Source organism: Aspergillus welwitschiae (assembly GCF_003344945.1).
Source record: "Aspergillus welwitschiae strain CBS 139.54b unplaced genomic scaffold BDQ94scaffold_5, whole genome shotgun sequence".
In the NCBI taxonomy this organism is placed as follows: Eukaryota; Fungi; Ascomycota; class Eurotiomycetes; order Eurotiales; family Aspergillaceae; genus Aspergillus; species Aspergillus welwitschiae.
The window spans coordinates 480601-504087 of record NW_020798699.1 but is presented as its reverse complement, the minus strand read 5'-3'; the positions used below and the strand labels follow the sequence as shown (position 1 = coordinate 504087).

Genomic DNA, 23487 nt, shown 5'->3' with positions numbered 1-23487 from the left:
TCGATCTTTTCTCTGCACGGTCGGCCTTCTCCTTATCCTCCTTGGCATGTTGCTCCATTATCTTGTACTTAGCAAGCTCCTCATTCTGCTTCTTCCGCAATGCTTTGATATTGTCAATCGCCTTCGTGTACTTCATGGCTTCAAAGATCTCATCAAACTTCTTTTTCAGGACTGACGGTTCACTCATCGGCCACAAGCTTTCGTCCTGATGGCAGAATATAACGGAGTCCAGGATGGCCTTCGACACGCCGAGATACTGAGGCATGATCTGATCCAACTCTGCCACCCGGGAGGAGATAGATGTCCGCTCACCGTCCTTAACCATCAACAACTGGCCCTCTAGCGTCTTCTGCTGTCGTGTTGTTTTCTTCACCGTGAGTTGTAGACTCCTCGTAGCCACCATCTTTGCACCCGACGTGCCCTTAAAGGACAGTTTCACCTGGGCTAGGACTTCCTTTTCGCCACATAGCTGCCATTATACGTCAACATGTCTGCCCGTCCTACTCAGTACCATATGTTATAAATCGCTTACCTTCGGATCGTGGATGAACGCACCACCCTTGCTATTGGGTGGTAAATCGCCGGTAGTCGCATATTTAAGACACTCGATGATTGTCTGCCCCCAACTCCATTAGCCCGACGACTTCCATAGTACCATCATACTCTATTCATCATACGGTCTTTCCAGATCCATTATACCCAACAATCAACGTAAGAGGAGTGTGAAACTGAATCGTCTCGCTGCGCGTATTATCGAACGACCGAACACTAGAACCCATCGCCAGCAACCCGGTCAGCAACTCACTCTCATATTTATTCTCATCCGAATAATATCTAAGGAAATCACTCACCCCAATATCGACAACTTATCTATCTTCGCTGCGACAAGCAAACCCAGATAGTCAGTAACCTCAGCGTTCATCCAATCGATCTTTCACACGACCCTCCGCGGAACTTACACCTGCGGACGGGCTGATTAGTAAAGAATGTTTGTAGCCGGATGCAGAACAAAAGCTCACATTTTGGAAGACGTCACTTCACTATTGGAAGGGGGAAAAGAAAGAAGAAAAGGCCCGGTCCGTTTCCACGGATGCGTAAGGGTAGGTAGCAGGCCTGCAAATCACACCTTCCCCGTGATTCTCCACTCGGGATAGACAAAGCGTGCCGGATTGATAGCGAGCAGCTGGGCTTGGGATCGGCGCGTCGGACGACGCGGGGAGACGGCGCGAGGTCACGTGTATGGGCGGTCAGCTGGAGGTATTGGATATTGGTTTAGTATAGATGCTTTCTAGGTATCACCACTGGGATGGGATGGAATGGGGGGGTATGTTGTTGGGCAGACGCTTTTGTGAAATAGTAGGAAAGTTTGTGGTTTGCTAATGTTTTCTTTCGGGGCATGCTTTCCCTTCCTTGGAGGCACTCTGTACTTCGTGAAACTATGGGGACGGACGGTCCATTCTTGGAAGAGCGACGGGTGGTAAGTTGACTACATGAGCTACAGGATGATGTTCCTGCTGGTTCGTCTGTATACAAGTAAGCAGATGAGATTCCTGCGCGGGATGCCTGCGTTAAGCTGTTTGATATCGGACTGCAACAGGTAATCACTGGCATTTCTCTCCGGGGGGTTTTCGTCTTATTTGACAACATCAAATCGTTCAATGCAACGACTAGTGGGTTTGTGGATTGATACTCCTATATCTTCGCTGTGTCCCGTGTTGCACGTACTCTTAGGTTCAAAAGGCTGTGTCTCAGGTGTAAGCAATGAGCATGACAGATATGATGATATTGACTGTAGATTTTGGCTAGAGCGGTTACTCAGGTGCACCTAGGATTGATGTTGCGAACACTAGGTGTCACATATAAAATTCTCACCTTCCCTCCCAGCCTTCTCACGTTCAATACTCTCTCAAACCCAATCTTCTCATCGAACCACCCTTACCCTACTCCGATCACATTCAGATACTGTACCCATTGACCTCCAGTCAGGATGTTTTACTTCAAGAAGATCATCACCCTCTTATTCCTGTCCTGTCTCTTCTTCAAGGCTAGCCTGGCCACTCCTTTTGCCGAACCAACCGACGTTGCCAACGCCGATGATGTAGTTGCTGAGAACATTGGCACTGCAACCGTCAACAACCCTAACGAGGCCTCCGACGATGTCGACGGTAACGGCATGTCCGCAGCTTCCACGGATGTTGAGAAAGAGTTGAACCCTGCAAGTGCCATCCTGATTGACTGGTGCAGCCAGCGCTAACCGAGATTCTCAGAACGATCGTTTCTGCGAAAGCAGGTGCAGCGTCTTGAATTTGTGCAATTGCAACGATAAAGATTATCATAGCTGTAGTTGTCACTACCATGGACTGAGGTGCAGGTGCAAATACTAATTGTGAATCAACAGTAAGTAAGTTATTCCAGCCGAGTGGTGCATCATCAAAGCTGATGTTCTCTTTGGAAGATAGCGGCTGCCAAGCTTCCGTTACCTTATGTGCATGCTGTAGTTTGCTTCTGACGTGTCGGACAAGGTAGACGGTGGGGCTTGGCCAGTCAAGGCCTCGGTCTCAGAAAATGGGGAAGGATCCTGGAATAGTGATGGCAGTAATTGTGGTTCTCAATTTCCTTGGGAGGACCTTCACACTGAATTTACTTGCCAAAATAGTAGCTCTTTTTCAAACGAAGCAGATGAACCTTGAGATACTGTAGCACATGAGTTCACTTGAGATATAAAGAGAGCTATTGTAGTCAGCCATTCCTGACCATCTCATGGCTCTGCGTACCTCGTCATCAGTAGTAGCCTGAGTGGAAAATGCATTCATCCTTCGTAAGGCTGGAAGGATGAATATCGCACGAGCATAGTATTAGACTCCCCAAGATAGGGGATCATCCCGCCGGTAGGACATTCCGGGTTTGGTCTGCGCCTGGGCTCGCTTATTACTCTGGGCCATCTCCACCGGCGCCTAACAGAGTCCAACATACCCGTTCGCGTGGATGCGGTGTGGTCTGACATCTGCAATTGCACAGACGGGTGACCGTTAGCAGCTGCAGCTTCCCAGCTTTGCATGCTTGTTCAGGGTGGAATGGCAGATATCGTAACGGGTGTTCGGTGTGAATATCCCACGGAGTGATAAGAGAAGGCAAACGTGGATTGCAGGCTCCTCGAGGGACGATAGCTAAAACAGTCGGTGGTCGATAATTACATATATTATTGATGCCTGATATCAGCCCACAAAATTAAAATTAGCAGATGGCGGCGCTACACGATGCACGTCCCTAGCGGATCTAACGGAAGCCAGATAGTTCAACCCGTGGTTGACAAGATAGATAATCCCACACCATACCACGCAGGATGATGTATGCTTCAGGGATGAGGTGATCGTGACAGGAAAGGAGTAGGAGTAGAGAGCCAGTCAAGAGGGATATAATCAAGGATAACCCATGGGGTCATCGCAAGTGAAATCCAAGCGAAGCAGCAAGAATACCCAACCTTGAAGCAATGAAGCATCGACTGGGATGCCCCCTGCAGCAATCATACAGACATACCGACCTGTATCGTACAACCGTACCTGAGGGTTTCCCGAGGCCGCAACAACCCACCAATCAGTATCCTGAAATGTGCGGAAATCCCCGGGAAGCCCCATCGGCGGATTTGATTGGCAGCCGCAGTGGATCCCGCGTGTCGGTGCGATACCAATGACGATGTGGCCGGCCAAAAGTACAAGAATTGACAGCTCTACTGGATTCACCACCGCGGTCATGTCCAGAAAAAGTCCAAGAAACACTGCTCACTTACCCTCTCTTCCTTCTACCTCTATCCCCTCCCAATTTCTTTCTGTATCATATCCTATATAGGGAACTTAAAGGAGTTATCTCATCCCGGGAAGAGGCGTCCCCACCACCCCGGCGATCGATCGATTTGATCCCCGCGCAGCCCAGCGATGGAACTCGAATTCCATCGAGGACGAAGAGTGGCGCAGAACCAGATTCCGTCCCAGGCATACGGTCTCCGAGCCCCAGTGTCGAACTCAAAACCACCGGGGCCCCAGTATAGCATGGACGCGCGGAGTATTCCTCGCTCGATGAGCCGCGGTGCCGCTAATCTGCTCCAACTCTCCGCTTCTGCTACCATCTCTTCTTCCACTGCTACTGCTGCTGCCACTTCAACAACTCCTGCCACTATCACAACCACAGTCCCTGCTCTTGCTTCCATACCTACAACTACTACAGCGCCAGCAGGGACCAACAACCCCCAGCACCCCACCCCCGACATAGGCCTTGCCGGCACCAACAATGACGGCTGGTCTGCACGGGTACTAGACGAACTAAAGGACCTGCTCCTTCTTCTCAGTCACGATGGGCAGGTTCTATACGCGTCACCATCATGCTCTGAGGTGACAGGGATTGAATCGCACATGCTAGAACAAAGCGATTTCTCCCGTTTCGTCCATGAAGACGACAAGCCTATCCTAGGCCACGAATTGGACGAGTGCATCAAGACTGGACGCGAAATACGATGTCACTTCCGGCTCTGTAGGCCTGACAGTAGCTCCTGTTTATTAGAAGCACATGGACATCCACACCTGATGACGACCGGAATTGCTCCTTCTGCGACCGCAGAATCATCCCAGCAGCCGCAACGGAAGACAGTCTGTAAAGGGATATTTCTCGTCTGTCGGCCATACCCAACACGGGGGTCACAGTTACTCGATTCGTTTTTGGAACACAAGATCGAGAACATCCGGCTGAACCAGCGCATAGCCCAACTAAAGGAAGAGGAAGAAGAGGAGTTGAATTCGAGACCAGGGCAGACGTCAACGACAACGACGACCAGCACCACTACCACGACGACAACGCGCCAGACGTATGTCTCAACGACACAGACCTCGTTTGCGCAACGAGATACATCAGTATCTGGAGAGGAGAATGAATCATCCGATACAGTCACCAATACGGACGACGCCGATTCACGATCGTTTCTGGAGCAGGTTGGGGATCGGTTGCCGCAGACTGAAGACATGTCTCATATTGACGGGATTGAGGTCATGACGGGTTTGTACTACGGAGAAGAAGAACGATCACAGGGATTGAGTACGGGAGTCCGTCATGGCCGTCTGATTCGTTGTAATACGGAGCAGCCGAATGCCGTTGCTGCCGGTTCTGCTGCTACTGCCGCTGCTCCGAGCGACCAACAACAGCAGCAGCAGCAGCAGCAACCGTCGCAGGTGCAACCGCAATCACAGCCCAAGAATCCTGCAGAGGCCGTCGACAGGAAGAAAAGGATGAAAGGGGAGTATATGTGCACGGATTGCGGGACGTCGGATTCACCCGAGTGGAGGAAAGGCCCAGAAGGGCCAAAGACCCTGTGTAACGCTTGTGGATGTGAGTTCTCCCCTTCCTTGATCATCTGACTATATAAATTCTGTATCAGTATTAACAGTGAAATGTGAACAGTACGTTGGGCCAAGAAAGAGAAAAAACGCCAGGATTTAGGGCCGTAGTGAGGGAAAACGCAAAGAAAAGAAAAGAAAGGGTGGGGCTTGCATTTGTATGAATTGTCATTTACTATCTACTGCTTTGCTGCTGTTGCATTTGCCAGAAGGGGCCAATTTAGCCCTGCGAGGATACCCCTGCTTATGTACCTTTGTGCATCGTGCTTTTTTTTGTTCTCCTCGGTGGCCCGCGAGGGGTCAGAACATTTTCTTAGCGGCTGCGCTGTCACAGCATTTGCACTTCTTGGCCTACTACTATCACATTATGCCCCTTATCCTCTGAAGTGAACAGATATCATGACTTTATGCCCGATTTACTTGAACTATACTTTTCTCAGATTGCAACTTTAACACCGAATGAAACTAAAATGAACTCCACATGATTCCAGTACGCAAGATGGTATGTAACCCAAAGCTGGAGGGTGTAGGTGCAGGGATGGTGGGGGAGGATCTGGTACTTGACAGGGTAGAGAGATACGTAGAGATATATAACAAAGCGTCGGCGAAACACCATGTTTAGGGAAGACTAAAGTAGCCTTTCAGATAAGGCTACCTAGAACCAACCCTACGCTAGTCCGTTTAGATGAACATATAGTACCTACTGATATGCAAATCATCTTTTCTATTAACTAATCCGTCTAAGCAAAATGATATCTAAACTAGAACTATGCCCCCTGGTGCGTATATACTAAGTGATCTATATCTAACAGCATGAAAAGATGAAATCTTGACTTAGCTGCAACGCATCAGTTCTTGTTGGCCCCCTTGTGGACCGCCTCCAGTCCATCATGAGCAACGTCCTTAACCGAAACTTTGCCACTCAAGATATCCTTAGTTGTAGCGAGAATAGACTCCCAGCTCTCGAAAAGCGTGAACGGAATCTTCTCGCGCTCGCAGAATGTCACCAAATCTGGAAGAGTCAGTGACTACAGAATGCAAATCTCAATGTCGGAACTTGGTAAACACACCCTTGCCCTTCTTGGCAAATAGAAGATCAGTCTCTGCAGCGGCTGACAAATCAGACACGCCATCTCCTGCGTACAACAAGGTCGGGCGCACACTGTCCGGCAGTGCGGCATACGGCTTGATTTCCAGCGACTTGTCGTGGCCGAAGTGGCTAGCAGTATGACGTCAGTTCTGGCCCAGCGACCGGTTCAAGAAGTTTTTCCTTACCTGTCGTCATGGTACTTGATCTGCCAGCCGCCCTCAGAGTTGATATCCTTGCCATCACGGCTCTCGACCTGGTTGGCAACGATGTAAAGGTGGTCGTCTGGTTCGCCGCCTAGAAGCGTCTCGAAGAGGGCGCTGATGACTGGAACCATCCCGGAAGACAACACCACGATCGGGACATTGTTCTCTCTGGACCACTTGTAGAATTCCACAAAGTAGGGATCCAGCTTCATGTTCTTCTTGAGGTACTCGATGCACTCGTTGTAGGGGGTCTTGATGCTGTCCAACATGTCGCGAAAAGCGTCACTTCGCAAGGAAGGTTAGTGAGGTGCGTACACATGCTGCCTGTACCCACATACCGGAAGCTCATGGTGCCCTCGAGAACGGCCTCGTTTCCTTGACGGCGCTTTACGCGCCCGTAGCCAAGGTTATCAATCTTGCGACTAAGTGTCAGTGGCATGCAGGTTTACTGGGTGCTTGTAGGTTATAGAGGGTAGATACCATAGCATCATTGCCTGCATAGAGTACTTAGCTAGTGGACTTGCTGTGCGAACTTCGTCTGTACCTACTGTCTTCGAGGGTGATCGTTCCATCGAAATCCGTGAAGAATATGAGCTTGGGGTTCGTTTTCATGTACGGTAGCGTAGTAACAGTCATGGTGAAGGTCTGGTTGCTATTGTTTCGCGGAAATATTTCTGTAGTTTTGGTGTCAGTCCCAGCACCAGCTGACATATAGCGCCTCTGATCGCGAGAATTTGGGTGATACTCAAAAAGTAAACGACGGCTACCTCCGTCTTTGGGAAATGGAACAGGGGGAACAAACCTAAATCGAAAACAGCAGATGAAGATGCGCGGGACCGATAGAAGTAAACCAGTCGGATAACTGGGTAACGGAAAAAAAGAAAAAGAAAGATGTGCTTGACGGACTTGGAGGACTAAGGAAGAAAGAGAGAGATGGAGCGACTCAAACTAGAGAAGCAAAGAGAGAAGAGAAGAACCCCGCGGTGAGAAAGCAGAGACTAGACTCGATCAAGTGCAAAGAGGGACAATCACCAGCAACGATGGATCCATGCGGAGTTCCCCATAATTTCCAGCGCGACACTAAAAGGTGAATTGTCCTTTCTCTTGTGGAGCCAGTCTAGCATTTCCCTTGTCTAATCTTGTCTAATGCTAATTTTCTGACTATTCTGGGTCTAGCCGAACCGAGTATCTTCCCGGAGGTCTCCAAACCAAGTCCCGAATTTTTGATGCTCGATCTTTTCGGCGCCGATACTTTCTCGGACACTTGAGGGCATCACTCCCTCCGAATCTTCACACGCCATGGCTCGTCTACTGCAATCATTGCGTCGAGCCCTAGGTTTAACCTCTTCGACTCCGGTCCCTCGCTATGCCCGCTCAATCGACACCAATTTCTCCGTCTTTCGGGGTATGTCACACACCTTAATTCGACTGAACGCCGTTCCCTCGTTCACGGTTGCGCGCCATCGCACACTAACAGATTAAATCCACCACTTAGAGGGAGATAGAGTTGTGGTTCATGGCAAGTCGCCGCTCCTAAGCAAGCCTTTGCGGAAGGGTCACAAATCCGATACTCGTCGCGGACAATTGGAGCACGACAACATCATCGGCCGGAGGGTACGGGATCTGGTTCAGGCGCGGAAAGGTCAGCATCTTCATCATTCTTCAATTAACCCAGCCGGGCGCGCTCTAATTATCTCCGATAACTACAGGCCCTGAATATCGACTCTCCCTCCCTACGCTCGAAGAATATGTTGCCATGACCCCCCGTCTCGTCACGCCGGTACGGACCTAACCACACCGTCAACGAGCACCACCACCCTCATTAACGCATGCCAATAGATCTACTCAGCAGACGCCAACCTAATCGTCTCCCTCCTTGACATTCACATCGCACCCCCAGCCGAAGGAACAGACACACCGCCCCTTGAAATCCTCGAATCCGGCACCGGCCACGGCTCCCTGACCCTTCACCTAGCGCGCGCCATCCAAGGCGCCAACTCTACTCCTCCACCCCTCCCACCAAGCTCCCAAGTCACATACCTGCCCACAAAACCCGGCGAGGTCTCGACCCGCAAGTTACAGACACCCGCAGATGGCGCCCCAACACCGACCGTCGACCCAGACCAGGAGAACTGGGACACCTGGCGCTCCCAACGCAAAGCAATCATCCACACCGTCGACGTGACACCTAAATCCTCCGTCCACGCCGAAGGCATCGTTCGGGGTTTCCGTCGCGGCATCTACGCAGGCAATGTGGACTTCTATGCCGGACACGTGGAGGATTGGATCGCAGAGCAGAAGAGACAACGCGCACCTACGGGCCTCCTTTCTTCACTCACAAAAGATGATGTTGAGCCGTTCCTCTCCTACGCAATCCTGGATATGCCCTCCGCGCATCTACGGATCCCCCACGTCGCCTCGATACTGAAGCGGGACGGCATTCTAGCTGTATTCATGCCAAGCGTGACGCAGATCGGCGACTGTGTGGAGCTTATTCGTCGACAGAGACTTCCTTTTGTTCAGGATAAGGTTGTTGAGCTCGGAAACGGTATCAGCAGTGGTCGGTTGTGGGATATCCGGCACGCGGTGAAGAAGTCCCGTGACAGTGTGTCGGTGGCTTCCTCGTCCGCCGAGGAGGGTTCGGAAGAGTCCGTCGAGACGAGTGCCGTTGAGACTGAGTCCCTGGACGTCGCTGAAGAGAAGACGCCCAAGGAGGAAGACAGTGTGCTTGTGTGCCGGCCAAAGGTTGGCTCGCGGATAGTGGGCGGTGGCTTTGTCGGAATCTGGAGAAAGATAGAAGAGGATGCGCGGAGACGCTGAGCTGAGCTGAGCTTTGTTCAGTCACGCGTTTTATCTACCTACCTACTGTATTCTTGGATACCCATTTGTACCATAACATGCATATCATAGAAGAAAGACCTACCTCATGTACTACTACTCAAAATTCATTTACTGTTCTATAACCAACCATCCAAATACAATGAGATCAGAAAACACGCTCTATCAATCAAAGCACGCATATGCATTTACCAGAATACGATTCACAACTTAAATACGGAGACAGGGGGTAAGAAGGCCCTCAAGTAAAAAAAGATAAGAGAAAAATTAACGAACCAGATAAGAACAGGGCTTATTGAAATATACTAAACGCACTGCACCATTCCGCTTTCCCCATACCAAATAGAAGTCAATCAACCACCCGCTCTCTCTTTCTACATCAAAGAAAAATCAACAACAACAAGCTCAGCTTATAGACGTCAAGTGATTCCAATCAACGAAGCCAAACCAACAGGCACGTATGTAGAGAGAACCGCCGACCAGTAGTAGTCGCCTAAGGATACAACGAGCACATACACCACACACACACATACACGTAAGACCGATTCGCCCGCCTAAGTGCAAAAATGAGATGAGATGAAGACGGTAGGAAAGGAGAGAGAATCCCGTGCCTGGGATTCAATCTACAACAGATAGAGGAAGCAGATGAGACTTCGGTGAAAGGAGAAACGTTGGAAAAGTGAAGAAAAAGTATCGTCGTTAAGAAGAAAAGGCATAATCAGATCCTAACACATACCAAAGCTGAGAGGAACGACGTAGTAGAAAGAGAGCGTGAGAGAGTGTGTGCGTGAGAGAAAAAAAAGCAAAGCTGCTGCGCCGGTGTGACTACATTCCAAAGATGATGCATGGATACGCAGGTTCCATTTGAACGAAAGTCCGCTGGGCGGCAGCAGTAAGCAGGAAGTAAACTCACAAGAATGGAAGGAAAAAGAAGAAAAGGAAACAAAATGCAACAAGAGCATGATAGCGTAAGGAAGAAAAAAAGAGTAAAAAAAAGTTAACACCACAGACACGCGAAAGGCCCCCAAAGATTCCGAGATAACAAGATGAACCGGCTACACAAACACCAGTCTCGTAAGATTCAACATGCACCGTCCCTTCAATTCCGTTGCGGCCCAAAATCCGCTTCCACAACCTTTCCCTTTTTCCCTTTAACTGTAAACTCCGCAAATAATGCGACATGATCACTTGGAAAATGAAAATTGGGGAACCCGGGCACCTTCTGCAGATACTCCTTGTCCACCTCCCCAAGTAACGCCGAGACATGAAGTGTGTTGGAAGTATACCAAATATAGTCAAGAATATCTTTGAAGTCCGGAGTGTAGTTCGTGAAGCTCAGCTCGCCAATCGAGTTGTATGCCGACTTCAGCTTGAACGGGTGCGTCATACCGACCCGACTAAGGTTGCCGTAGAGCCTCTTCTCCAAGTCCGGATGGGACTCCGTGAGCCGGCCGTGTGCGACCAGGTTGTACGCTGCCGACCCAGGCGCCGAGTTGAAGTCTCCGCACATGAAAAGCGGGATCTGATCACCACTGGCATACTCCACAGATGGCGCAGGTTCAGGTGGAGGAGTGTCCGACTCACCTTCTGCTTCCGAGAAGCGGAAGGCAGTCTTGTCGGTACACGGCGGGAATTTCGCGTACTTCTCGGAGAGTTTGGTGATTTCCTCCATCAAAATGGCGGTCTGAATCAACTTCACGTCCTTGAAAGCGGGATCCCAGTAGAGATGCGCGTTCACGACGATAAAGCGGGAGCCTGTCAGCCTGTTCTCCAGGAAGATAACCACCGCAATATGATCCTTCTGCCAGAGTCTGTTGTAGATGTCATCTTGACCCTTGGCATCCGGTCGCCGCACTGCTGTTTGACCGAAGTTGATCATCTGCTTATCGAGGAGGATGAACTTGCTTCCCTTGAAGAAGGTGGCACAGCCATCGACCGACTTCGCTTCCTCCTCCTGCATACCCATGGCTCTGCCTCTGGGCCAGTATACACCCTTGTAATCGTTATAAGCCAGCTGCTCCCGGAAGAATCCATTGTAACTGCCTTGGTCGATCTCCTGGAGACATATAATGTCCGAGTCGTGCGACCTCAGCTCGCTCAGGATAAGCTCGCGTCTGAACTCCCAAGAAAGAACACGGGACGGGGTATAACCGAAGTGACTCGGGGTTGCGGAAGAGTCGCAGAGGGCATTGTGGGAAAGGACGGTAATCTTCTCGGTGGGACTGTTGGAGGAGCTAGCGGTCTCGTCCAGGATGATCCAATCTCTATCCGGGGGAGGAAGATGAACTTTTTGGAGACAAAGTTAGTCTGAAGTGCATGGTGAGAGCTTTAAGTCGTGAGTACAAACCTGGCATTTCTTCCCTCAAATACCGGACTAGGGCCTTGGTTCCTTCCTTAATGATCTGAGACTTCAGAACATCGTTCAAAGGATTCCCTTCGATTCCCAGCATCTCTAATCTATACAGATAACCCATTTCGAACGGAAGCGTGCGAATGTTGTTATCGAAGAGAAGCAGCTGCTTCAAGCTTGTGAGCATACCGATCTCTTCAGGGAGCTCCGAAATATCATTGCTCGACAAATCCAAGTGGGTGAGCTTCCGCAGTTGACCAATTGCCGGAGGAAGCGTCTTCAACTTGTTGTGGTTGAGGTACAATTTCTCTAGGAAGGTATAGTGGAACAAAGATGTCGCAAGCGCGCGGAGACCCTGTCCGCCGAAATCAAGAGCATGCCAACCTTGCCGAGGAGCAGGCTTGGACTTCACCAGGCCATTGCGATCGCCGCTCCCGTTCTCTTGTGACTCAGGCTGGCTGGGCGCAATCTGGATGCCCTTGGTTTGCTGTGCGACGGTACGGGCGTAATAATGCGGGGAGCTCGCCTGCCGTGACTCTGCAGCCAACTGGAGTTGCTGCTGCCAATGTTCGTTCATGGTCTCGTCAATATCTTCGTCCACATTAACATGAGCGCCATTTTGGAGGGGGCCGGGAGTGAAGTGCGGAGTAGCGGCAGCCAATGCCCCACTGGAGAAGTTGTGCTGGTGATTGATGCTATGAGAGGCTTGGTTGTGATGGGCATGGTGATGGGCCTGCTGTGCGGGGTGGGGATGATGGCTCTGCGATTGGAACTTGGGGATCTGCATGCCAAATCGCTGGTGGGCCTGGCCGCCATTCATCATGACATGCTGCCCTTGGTGGGTTTGTGTGTACATTGTGAAGGGATTCAAGGCAGCAGCTTGGCTGATCGGAGGTGAGCGTGAGGGAGAAGGAGTGTCGTGACTAAATTTTAGTCTTCCAGTGGGGGAGTTGGTCCCGTTGCGTACGAGATGACGTTGGTGAGAGTGCTGTTGCGTTTGTGTTTGGAAGAAGAACTGCCCGGCCCCAGGCTGCTGGAACCTGTAGGTACCATCTGCCATTTAACGTGGCAGACGAGACCGTAGGTCGATTGGTTGAATGTTCCTAGGGTAGGTTGAGGCTGGCAGGGTTGGGCTCGGGGAGGCGGCGGTGGCAGGAGAGAGAGGAGTCGGGGATCGGATGCGTTCTCTCCTTCTCTTCAACATGGGGTCCTGAAGCGGAACCACCCCAATCTAAGGATACGCTGGAATCACAACCGCAGCAATTTTGCCAATGCTGGTTGCTCACGGTTTCGAGATGCAGTCCTGGGGAGGTGGAGATCGGGAGAGCGATCGAGAGTCGAACGATACGGCGGGCGTCGGGCGACCGAGACACAAGAGGACGGACGACGAAAGTCTGTTGAGAATCCTGGGATCAAGGTCAGGTTGAACTCCCAGAGACAAGCTCGCTGGAGGAGAGTGGACAATGCGCACTTGAAAATAGGTCTGAAGACGTAGCAAAGGCGCCGGCAGCTTGTTGGGATGAGACACAGTCGCCTTGACGCTGCGAAGTGGTTTGCATCGAAGGCGGGAGGTCGCCGGTGTCACGTGATGTCACATCCGGCGGGCGTGATTCGCCGCCAATGGCAAAGCCAAGACCAGCCTTGACAAGCACACCTCCAGACCTGGGTCTTCTTCTCTTAACAAGGATATCTCCCTGCGAGCAGAGGATGCTTTGGAAGTCAATAGGCGCAGAGACTTTTCAGATTATCTATGCAACATTTATTCGTCACTTGAATATCGCTACCTTCTTAACATCTCCCAGCAGAACGGCAACCGGACAAGATCTCAGCATCGGTCCTTCACTGCCCCATATTCCCAATTATTGAGGGGACTAGGCGATCCGCGGGGTCACTGCACAAGTAAGGAGGTCCCTCAGCAGTCACAGCCCACACGCATTCAGAAGTATCGAAGATATGCTACATCTTGCCTTTTGCATGAAGCATATCCGACTAAGACAGCATTTGCTCTTTACTTTTAATATCACGATTTTCCCTGCCATTTCATACTACAAAGGCTTCCACTGGCCATGGAGGGACCTGGCTCACTATCTTATCTATATTAAACTGCCCATATCGCCTGTGCCAACACACTCCCGTTACCCTATGACGGAGCCCATATCAAGGCCACAATTCCTTGCACTGACACCACAGTGGCTCCCTCGCTCGGTTGGTTCCGATACGCAATGCAAGAAATATTGCGGAGTAGTCAGGAGGGCTATATGTTACTATTATGCTATATACCACCCCTTTATTGTTTTCGGTCACTGACCACTTGGCACTAATCGAGCAAGGTACCAACTAACTCTGGACACATTTCAGCTAACCTTTGGTTTGGCGCGAAAGGGGCCCATGTTTCCAGAACTGTCTAAAGCGTTCTTTTTACTCCTTTGTAGCACAGAACCCCTGGTAAACGAGCACCCATCCCCTTGCAAACCCAAAATGATGCCAAATGTAAATGTCTCACGTGAAAAATACGAGGTCGTGGGATAATTAAGGTATCTTGGTGGGTAATGATCCTCGTATAGCCCCGGCCAAGCAGTGTCTCAGCAATCAGGACGTGCTCTGAGCATTTACTACCTAAGAAAATCCAACGTTGCCTGCTTTCTGCCAATGGACGCTTGGCATCGAAGAACGGGTAGATATGTGTCACTGGAAGTTAATTCATACACAACTTGCCACTTGTACATTTTATAGCCAGCCATCACAGCTTCAGCAAATCCCCTACTTGGGGGTAATGCGGAATTCATCTCAGACGCGACTTATAAGGGAAAATAGTCCCGCGTTCGACTACCATCATATTCGACTGTTGTGCAGGGCCTATCTGTCAATAATGACAGGAGTATCTAACCGTTGCAAACAAACCCTCCCCTTGCCGGACCCCAGGTGCAGGAATGCATAGAAACATGCCACAAGCACCTGCCACATACCTGCACACCGGACTCGTTCTCCGGGCGAATGCCTATGGCATCAATCTGGGAGCCAATGGATACCTACTCACCCCTTGCTATGTTTCGAATGCATAGGAAGTATGTCCAGAGCAGGTCGATCTCCCGTAATATCACAATATTATGCAGTCTCACTCACCATAAGCAAGCGATTGAGCCCGAGCAGAATAATGATAGTAAGATCTCAGTTTAATCATCATTGCTTGGCCTCCGCATGCCAAGAACTAGACTCTACAATTTTTACTCAGCACCTCTGCTAGATATTCGCTAAAAGCAGAGCAGCTTGGTTTGTGATCAACGTTAGCTCGGGAGGTTACGATAACTAGTATCTATAGACATAGCATTGATTCGATATACTTTAATAGTAGTCTCGTCTAGCCTATTTTACTAATTCGTATAATCGCATTTAAGTCGATTTAGTTGCGCTGCTATGCGAGCTAACATCTGATCGTCACCTTCGGTCATGGGATCATGTGAGGGTTTTAGCAAAGTAGTAGTCACATAGTTGGTAGAACTTAATTGCTTACAAAGGGACTAGTTATGGTAAGTCGGGGGTTTCTAACATCATTTTCCATTCATCGGATAACTATGCTTATGAGGTATGAATGCAGTGTGAGAAACAGCATGCACTAAATTGAAACTGTCACACATTGTTAAGTTTCCCGAAGGTAGTACAACAGCATGGACGAATACTGAAGCATGTGTACAAGGCAGCAGGGGATAGACTTCCAGAGAAAATCACATCATCATCACTACCATTGCTGACAGCCATAGGCAGTCTCAAACCCAACAACACCCCGAAACAGCTCAACATCAGAAACCTCCGACTGGAGGAATGAAAAAACTGATGTTACAGAATCTGACACCCTAATAGTTGCAGATATGACAATCCATAAGCTGACAGCACCACAACAACATAGAAATCAATCCGTAACAGTCATCGACAAAAGGGGAAAGAAAGGGGGGGGGAGGGAAGAGAAATTGGCGCCTAGAAAGAAAACCACCAGAAGGACCACCGAAAAAAGCCCAGACAGACCTGAACTCGGGAAGAATGCCTAACTAGTCTACTTACTACTACGGAGTACTACTAGTAAGATGGATAGTATTAAGAAGCAAATCCCTGACAGGGCAACAAGTGACCCGTGCCTGCACGTGTCTTTTCAGACCGAAAGTGGCCCCGGCATGCATAATCATCCTGGGTGGGCGGCGGAGCGTTGCGGCGGCGGCCAGAATCCAACCAACAATTGGATTATTATTCATTCTCCATTGTAGGCAGTAACTAAGTAAACAGTTATCTGTCCTAAGTCTCCTGGTTGGTGGTTCACGTATGCAATTCCCCTTCCTCCATGCCTGTCAAGTGTGGAAGGGTAGAATTATTCCAGCCAACAGATGCTTGGTCAAGGGATTTAATCCTGGTTTGATGGAACAGGATCTGGCCTTCGTTAACAAATCTGTTACGATGTAATTTACCCGTTTATTGTTCTTGCTCCGAGATCCATCGGATTAGAGTAGATTGGGTTGGTCTGGATGGCAAGTCAAGGATTGAGTGGTCGCGTCGGCAGCGCCATCGTTACTCCAAATCATTGCTAGGATTCTTCAGTCCCACACGGCTATCCAAATTTGTTCGTTAACTAATATTGTTATAATTATTTAGTCGCTAACGCCAAAACAATCATGATGTCAAGGAGTCAGTCACTAGTCGACTGTAAGAGAAAGCCTGAGATTAGGCTAGACGGGACGTAGAATCTTTCTTTCCGTCTCCCTAAGGGGAGGGGGGAAAAGAAAAAGAAAGATTTCCTTCAGATTAATAAATCAATATGTTAATATCTGTTTTGACTTTTCTTGATCAACAACTGCTTCCTTCTCCCGCCCCTTAGTCTAACGGACGGATTCCGTCAAAAAGGCAATTTTTCTGCCTTGTGTCATCAGGAGACTTGCAATGACCCATCTAGGAAGCTCATCAGCATCTGCCGCGGTTCTTCCGTGGGTTGTCGGCATGTCCGGACAGGGCTCTATGTGGGCTGGCCTGTGGATTCGGGCGTCAGAACTTGAGTGGGTGACCCGTGAACTTGGGTAAGGGATGAAGCAGGGTACTCTCGCAGTGGACGTGCCCAGTTTCATCATATTACTCCGATTATCGTTGTCAGTCCTTTCTTTTTGTTAGCAGCTCCAGCCGGCCGGAATTTGGATTGCAACGAGAACCACGGATGGCACTTCTTTCGCTGCAGCCTTGATTCTTGTTTGGACCATTGAACTTTTTCAGTTCCAGACAAGGGGCCCAGTTTTGGGCGGTTCACAGATAGCCGAGACCACTCGAAAACGGATCTGGAATACGGATTCAGCTCAACCTTCGCTCGGTAGCCTCTCCAAATGTACTGATTCTGATTCTGCATAAGAGAGATCAGATGGCACCCGGGCGTCGCAGCGAACGCAAATAATCGAGCCAATAACCCGTAGCTCGGGCTGTTGATCTTGGATGCAGCTGCAGGAGAAATCAGCAGTCATTGGTATCAGATCAGCAGGGCTTATGCAGGCGGGTTGGTTAGTATTTGTGTTTGGTTTGAGGAGTACTCCGTTATGTATGCTTTGCTGCTCTGGTGGTGGGAGCTTTTCCGCCACCACCAAGTGGGCGCATTCGTTCAGCTCCATCGTCCGGAGTCTTTCGGTAGAGACAATTTGTACCGAGCACCGAAGATTTTGGTACAGCAAAAATCAAATCCAAGATCGTAATTAGAAGTAACTGTTTAGTCGTTGTAGGTATTGTTGTATCTACGGAGCAAAACTACCCAAAACGAAGGATGTGAAATCACTTAGTTCGGGGGGGTCGCCGTCCGGAATCCCGCCAGATGGATTTCGCAGTCATAGTGGAGTGGCCCTAAGGGGGGTTCATTTAATCGAGCCGGGGCGATTTCGTTTTCGGTCACGATGTGGTTTTTGCCCCCCTCCATCGTCCTCTCCGTCTCTCCTCTCACTCATAATTATTATTCCCCTTCCTCTTCCTCTTCTTCTTCTTCTCCTCCCCGTTCTCGCTTCCCATGGGTCGAGGCCACCTGGAACTGTATCCGGATTGCCTCACTTTCGCTTCCCTCCTCCCCGCCCCCTCCGACTAGCGCTTGTTTCACGTCGCCTCCTACGCTCTTTTCCTCTCGATTACATTACCATGTCCATAATAATCGCGTCTCTTCCCCGTCCGTGATCGATCTGCGTCGCCATTGTCGTATGCAAGCATGCAAATCGTTGTTGCTAGCTGTACCAGATCGATGACAACCCAATCTTCGCTGCCAAAATGGATATGATGTCAAACGGGCCTGCGACTTTTGCGCCTGCCGCAACTTCAGGCTCCGATCTTCATTCGACTACCAGCTCGACCGGCCCAACCCTCGCTGCGACATCTACCTCTTCCCTAACCTCCCTCAATGACTACTCCAACTTTCCCCTGATTCGCCAGGGCGATCGCACATATCTTAGAGACCCCGAGAATAACTACCCTCTCCCCTGCGATCTTCAGGAGATTCATCGTCAAACCCTGCGCTCGCTCATGCTCATGCGCGTGTTCGGAGGTCCGTTCTGCAATCCCCACCTCACTGACCGGCCCCCAAAGCGGGTTCTGGAGATCGCATGTGGTTCAGGCCTTTGGTCCAGTATGAGCCATGAATATTTCGCTCGTCGCGGTCACCGTAACGTGTCTTTCCACGGTATTGACATCGTCTCTGTCGCCCCCGATCTGCGCAAGAAAGGTGTCCATTGGCAATATCGCAGGCACGACCTTCGGAAGCCCCGCCTACCTTTCCCCGACGACTATTTCGACTTTGTCTTCATTAAGGACGCAGGAATGTGTCCAGCTAGCCCGGCGCTGCAAGCGTCCGGCTTAAGCGAGCCACTGAGGGTGCTCAAATCCGGCGGGATTCTGGAAATTTGGGACTCGGATTGGGTATTTCGGTCCTTGCTTCCCAACCCTGCACCCGCTCGCAAATTGGCTTCAAGGGAACAAGAGACGGCCGATGCGACCGCGACTTACACCTTTTCCTCCGCAACCCCATTCACACGAGTCCAGAACAAGTTTCTGCAAGACTATAACTCCTGGGTCGAAAAGGCCTTTGACCGACGCAAATTGACAGCGTTGCCGTGTGCGACAATTGGTTTGTCTTTCAACTCAGAGGTCGACGTACTAGAGAACGTCGATAGTCGCCGCATTGCTATCCCGCTAGGCGAACTACGGTGGGAGCGTGAAGGTCATGGGAAGGATCCGGTCGGCGCGTCACGCAGACAGTTGACCGCAGATCAATTGTCTATTCGGCGCACGGCCCTTTTGACCGTAGTTCAGATGATTGAGGGCATGGAGCATATCCTCATGGAAGCTAGCGGTAAGACCAGAGATGAATGGGACAGGTGGTGGGCTGCCATGATTGCCGATCTGTTCCAAAAGGGAAGCCTCGCGAATGGGGAGTGCTTGGAAGTAAGCGCTTGGTGGGGACGAAAGAAATGAACGGTCTTTCGGCGAAGAGGATACAAGCTCGATTGCCGGTAATCTGGTGAACGCGGGAAAGAAAAGAAAAAAAGACACGGAAAGAGTCGTGACCATTGCTCTCTCTCTCTCATATTGGTGATACCCCACTTTTCTCCTTTCAGTTTTCGCATATATATATTCCTTGGTGTAATATTCTTGAGAACGTGTTATTAAGGTTCCATGGTATTCTGAACGGCCGGGATCATTTTAATTTTCATAGCGCTGTTTCAAGGTGCGATATCGCTTCAGATAGTACCTGGGCGCTTTCGGTCAGCATTGGCGCTGACATTGTCGAGCATGCATTATCTCGATAATTATGAGACGATGAGTATTCGGATGTACATGGTTGATAGGCAGAATTAATATAGATGAACCAGTATCAAGCCTTGCAGGCCTGGGCCTTGGACTTTCGCATGCTTCGCCGTCTGTAGACAAGGACTTGTCTGGTGCCGGCGTGATTTGGGTAAGGGAGAGAAGGCGCATGGGAACTCACAATGCTTCGATTTCTGTAGAATGCACCTGATTATCAGATCAATCTGACTTTTTGACAATTAAATGGAGAGTATCGTCAAACATACCCTTCTTAACAAATTCCGCCCTAGCAATACCTTTCCGGATCTGTTCCTCATTATCCAGATGTGCCTGGCTCGAAAACGCTTTATGTAACCTGTTCCGGTAATATTCATAACCTAGTGGATAGTTGCGACCAAGGAAAAGCAACTCTACCGATGACAGAAGTCAGCTTTTTGGTGGGAGACACTCGACACTGGAAAGGAATGACTGGGGGAATTGTGAAGTCCTGGTGACGCACATACCCTTGTATATATGTATGACCTGCGCACGAAGTTCTGGATTCGTCATAGTGGATGGTGTTGCTAGGCAATGAGATAGTGGCCAGGACTCTCCGGAGGAGGTGGGAATGTGGAGGAAGTAAGTTGTTTGTCTCTCAGCTCGAGGAAGAAGTTAGCCGGAACACAACTACCGGTGACGTCGCACGGGCGGAATCCTTACTTGTTGCCTCGGAGGGGTAACCGTCCAGGTAAACACTTCTGTGCTGGCTGGTGTATAGGCCAGGGCTTTATGATGCCAGGATTGTATGTATGATTTTCATTGGATGATTTCTAAAAGAGAATTGAAGTTTCAAGATGTCTTTTGAACCCTTTGTGGTTACCTCTGATGATTGTAACGGGTGGAGATATATCCGAGTGTCTTAGATGATTACCCGAGATCTCATGTTATAAGATGATGACGTTGTAGTATAACATATCGAAATCGACTGCAACTTTTTAGTTATGTTGGCTACCAGGAAGGCGCATGAATTACTGAATGATATCTATTCAATTGTGAAATCATAAGTTGCTGAGCGGTCATATTGATGGAAGTCAGACGAACTCGTTCTACTAGCTTCATCCCATCCATGGCCCGGAGCTGAAACAGCTAGCGTAGATGGTAAACAGCAATGCCTTATATAAATGCGAACTAAGCATCTAGATAGACTATCACAGATAAAGTATCAGTTTGACCATAGGGCTCGTCGTACAAGGCAGGCATTAGGGGTAATAAATAAGCAAGCAACCGGCCATGTCAGCGCGCGGAGAGAGTGAAGCAATGCGCGGGGCTAGCCGAAGCTCCAACCGCCCGGACAACTAGCCGAAGTGAGAAGCTCCTCGGCGGGAAACAACAACATCCTGACAATTGACAATCACTATCTTCACCTATTTCCGAAGAATGATGTTGTCGCTTCAGAGACTTGGAAGGCGACCACTGGCTGGGGTTGCCACTCAATATCCACCACTTACCACTCGACTCTTCTCCGTCTCAACCGCTTTCCGAAATGCCCCCGTTTCCCCCGGAACAACACCAAGGAAGCCTCACACCATTGATCCGCGATGGCTGACCCTGACCAAGCGAAGAATCGGTAGATGTATGATGTTCGGCTTGAAACCCCCGCAGATTCAAGAGGCAGGGGAAATCCTACAGCAAATTGCAAGGGACTGGCGAGAATTGATCGCTGGCAGCGAAGGCTATTTGACAGATGAGACCCGAAGGGGGCTATTTCAACAAAGCGTCGCGTGGGGAGAGATGGTATGATCAATAGTCACCTGGTGCATGGCAGCTTACATATAGCATGATGCATAGATGCTAATGTAGGCGCTTGCATCAAACAGGACAGCATGGTAAGTCAGGAACTTTCAAGCAAAAAGTGATGTCGACTAACTCATGAGTCTAGGGTGTGTATATCTCTTTCTAAGCAGCATCAGAGCACTGGATTGTTGCAAGGGGTCTAACATTCATGAGCGTCTAATTAGGACATGTGAACAACGTCACATACCCCCGATATGCAGAGACGGCGCGCGTGTACTATACCCGCAACTTTGCCATGCATATAGACCCGGCCCATAAGACAGAGTGGTTGAACCTTGTCAGCTCTAAGGGCATCGGACTTATTCTTCGAAGTATCACAATCGACTACAAATTTGTACGGTCATCTCAGCTGAGATATAGGACTGATCGCTAATACCTCATCTCTCTTTGCAGCCTATGACTTACCCCGATAAAGTTACGGTATATCATAAGCTGGTTCACGATCCGACATCCCCTGATGCACCTCGTCATGGGTTCTATCTACATGCGATGATAGTCTCCGAGGCTCGCCAACGGCCCGCTGCCCGTGTTTCCGAGGACCTGGTCATGTATGACTACAAGGCAATCAAGAAGGCGGAGCTTCCGCCGTTTGTCATGGAACAGTTCAAATCCACCTGGGATCTTCAAGAGCAAGCCAAGAAATACTGGCAGGAGCGCATCCTTGATATAGAAACAAGGGTCCGCACATTGGAAACAGAGAGCTGGGACCGGGAAGATGCGGTCGAGGATACCGGATCTGCGAAGCAGTGATGGAGCAGGCTGGTTTCCCGCTTTGGGGCAACTTTGCAGACCGACAGATCTAAGATCGACAATGTACATAGTAAATGAGGAGGATCGAGCGTAGGGCACTGGCATAGATTCTGCTACCAAGTGTGTACTGTAAGCACAGGGCTGCTGTAACGAATGGAAGCTTACTGGTAATATACCTGGTCTAAACGGCATACTGTATGTGTAATGATACTAGCTGTAATCCATCACTTCAAACTTTGAGTAAAGTGCTGATGAGGAGCTTTTGTATCGCATATTGGATATAATGCTCTTTGTATATCCTTACTTTTATATTTTTGATCTGATATAACTTGAGACCTCCTCATCACCTCCCGTCTCACCCCACACTCTTTAAATTGGCACTTTGTCTCTCTAGACATCTGGAATGAGGTCAATTAACGCCACTACCTGTCCCAGGAGAAGACTACGACGATCAAGATCCAAACACAATGCAAATAGTCTAGGTTATTCTGAGCACGGTGGACGTGCTGTCCTCATGATTTTGCTTATCATTATTCTTGCTATAACATCCCCTCCAACTGCATCGTCCAGCTTCATGTCAGATTATGGGCTGAATCAAGGCGACGCCGTCAATTGCTCATTATACTTCAGTATGGTCAATAGTGGCATAGACCTCGGCTCAAGTAGCCAAGACAGAAGAACACATCTTGAGAGGCCTATATTCAACATGGTCTCTGCAAGACGATAGAGCACAGCGAGAACATGGCCATTCGGGTTGACCCAAGCCTGCTTGCGACTCATGAAGCAATAATACTGACGCCAAATCTCTTCATGCTGCTGTTCATTTGCCTGGAGAGGATATCTGCCGGTACACCTCTCAGCTCGTGCATTGGCCATCCTATCTAGCTTCATCAACCATAGGGAACAGCCCTAGCGCAACTTACGTTGACTGCGAGAAAGTTTTGCATTTGTCTACAAATCGGTCAATCCTGGATTTTCTATGAAGGTGTAGCATTGATGTTTCAAGAATTGGTCTGTCGATTGAAGAGCCCGGTTGACTCGGCTCGGTTGTCGGCAGCTGAAAACTACTTTGCACTTGAGGCCGAAGCTCAGGTCCACAACCGCCATGTGATGCTTGGCCGAGCTCTTTTTACAATGAAAACTGGTACTCAGGCACAACGCTTGAATGCTCTAAATCCTCGGGCTACAAGCATACGAATGAATAAATAGCTTCTCTAGCCATCTCGAGAAGTTACACAC

At 49.6% G+C, this 23487-nt stretch overlaps 9 protein-coding genes across 9 annotated transcripts; 6 read left to right on the top strand and 3 right to left on the bottom strand.

Annotated features, from left to right (window-relative positions):
- Window positions 1-1987: 1987 nt before the first annotated feature.
- BDQ94DRAFT_167082 (uncharacterized protein) lies at window positions 1988-2326 on the top strand (the record flags this gene model as incomplete). Its single annotated transcript, XM_026770718.1, has 2 exons — window positions 1988-2219; window positions 2268-2326. 2 exons carry the CDS (start codon window positions 1988-1990, stop codon window positions 2324-2326), a joined length of 291 nt encoding a protein of 96 aa, XP_026630027.1.
- A 1516-nt stretch (window positions 2327-3842) lies between these two features.
- On the top strand, window positions 3843-5655 carry BDQ94DRAFT_104581 (GATA transcription factor LreB). The gene is made up of 2 exons (XM_026763416.1): window positions 3843-5373; window positions 5446-5655. The coding sequence occupies exons 1-2, from the start codon at window positions 3933-3935 to the stop codon at window positions 5490-5492; spliced, it is 1488 nt and encodes a 495-aa protein (XP_026630026.1). The 5' UTR covers window positions 3843-3932; the 3' UTR covers window positions 5493-5655.
- On the top strand, window positions 5123-6079 carry BDQ94DRAFT_137282 (uncharacterized protein). The gene has a single exon (XM_026765032.1). The coding sequence runs from the start codon at window positions 5542-5544 to the stop codon at window positions 5764-5766; it is 225 nt and encodes a 74-aa protein (XP_026630025.1). The 5' UTR covers window positions 5123-5541; the 3' UTR covers window positions 5767-6079.
- A 2-nt stretch (window positions 6080-6081) lies between these two features.
- BDQ94DRAFT_137277 (putative Phosphoserine phosphatase) lies at window positions 6082-7168 on the bottom strand. The gene is made up of 4 exons (XM_026765031.1): window positions 7013-7168; window positions 6657-6959; window positions 6452-6600; window positions 6082-6393 (listed from the first exon to the last, which is right to left on the bottom strand). The coding sequence occupies exons 1-4, from the start codon at window positions 7111-7113 to the stop codon at window positions 6230-6232; spliced, it is 717 nt and encodes a 238-aa protein (XP_026630024.1). The 5' UTR covers window positions 7114-7168; the 3' UTR covers window positions 6082-6229.
- Window positions 7169-7973: 805 nt separating this feature from the next.
- Window positions 7974-9494, top strand: BDQ94DRAFT_167079 (tRNA (adenine-N(1)-)-methyltransferase; the record flags this gene model as incomplete). The annotated part of the gene is made up of 4 exons (XM_026770717.1): window positions 7974-8079; window positions 8170-8316; window positions 8384-8454; window positions 8514-9494. 4 exons carry the CDS (start codon window positions 7974-7976, stop codon window positions 9492-9494), a joined length of 1305 nt encoding a protein of 434 aa, XP_026630023.1.
- Window positions 9495-10611: 1117 nt separating this feature from the next.
- BDQ94DRAFT_167078 (CCR4-Not complex 3'-5'-exoribonuclease subunit Ccr4) lies at window positions 10612-12718 on the bottom strand (the record flags this gene model as incomplete). The annotated part of the gene is made up of 2 exons (XM_026770716.1): window positions 10612-11798; window positions 11860-12718. The coding sequence occupies 2 exons, from the start codon at window positions 12716-12718 to the stop codon at window positions 10612-10614; spliced, it is 2046 nt and encodes a 681-aa protein (XP_026630022.1).
- A 3886-nt stretch (window positions 12719-16604) lies between these two features.
- BDQ94DRAFT_137260 (uncharacterized protein) lies at window positions 16605-17628 on the bottom strand. Its single transcript, XM_026765030.1, has one exon. The coding sequence runs from the start codon at window positions 17493-17495 to the stop codon at window positions 17190-17192; it is 306 nt and encodes a 101-aa protein (XP_026630021.1). The 5' UTR covers window positions 17496-17628; the 3' UTR covers window positions 16605-17189.
- Window positions 17629-17645: 17 nt separating this feature from the next.
- On the top strand, window positions 17646-19522 carry BDQ94DRAFT_104477 (class I SAM-dependent methyltransferase). Its single transcript, XM_026763414.1, has one exon. It carries the CDS (start codon window positions 18133-18135, stop codon window positions 19330-19332), a length of 1200 nt encoding a protein of 399 aa, XP_026630020.1. The 5' UTR covers window positions 17646-18132; the 3' UTR covers window positions 19333-19522.
- Window positions 19523-20969: 1447 nt separating this feature from the next.
- On the top strand, window positions 20970-22472 carry BDQ94DRAFT_137255 (thioesterase family protein). Its single transcript, XM_026765029.1, has 4 exons — window positions 20970-21438; window positions 21522-21530; window positions 21662-21832; window positions 21892-22472. The coding sequence occupies exons 1-4, from the start codon at window positions 21082-21084 to the stop codon at window positions 22246-22248; spliced, it is 894 nt and encodes a 297-aa protein (XP_026630019.1). The 5' UTR covers window positions 20970-21081; the 3' UTR covers window positions 22249-22472.
- The last annotated feature ends 1015 nt before the right edge of the window (window positions 22473-23487 follow it).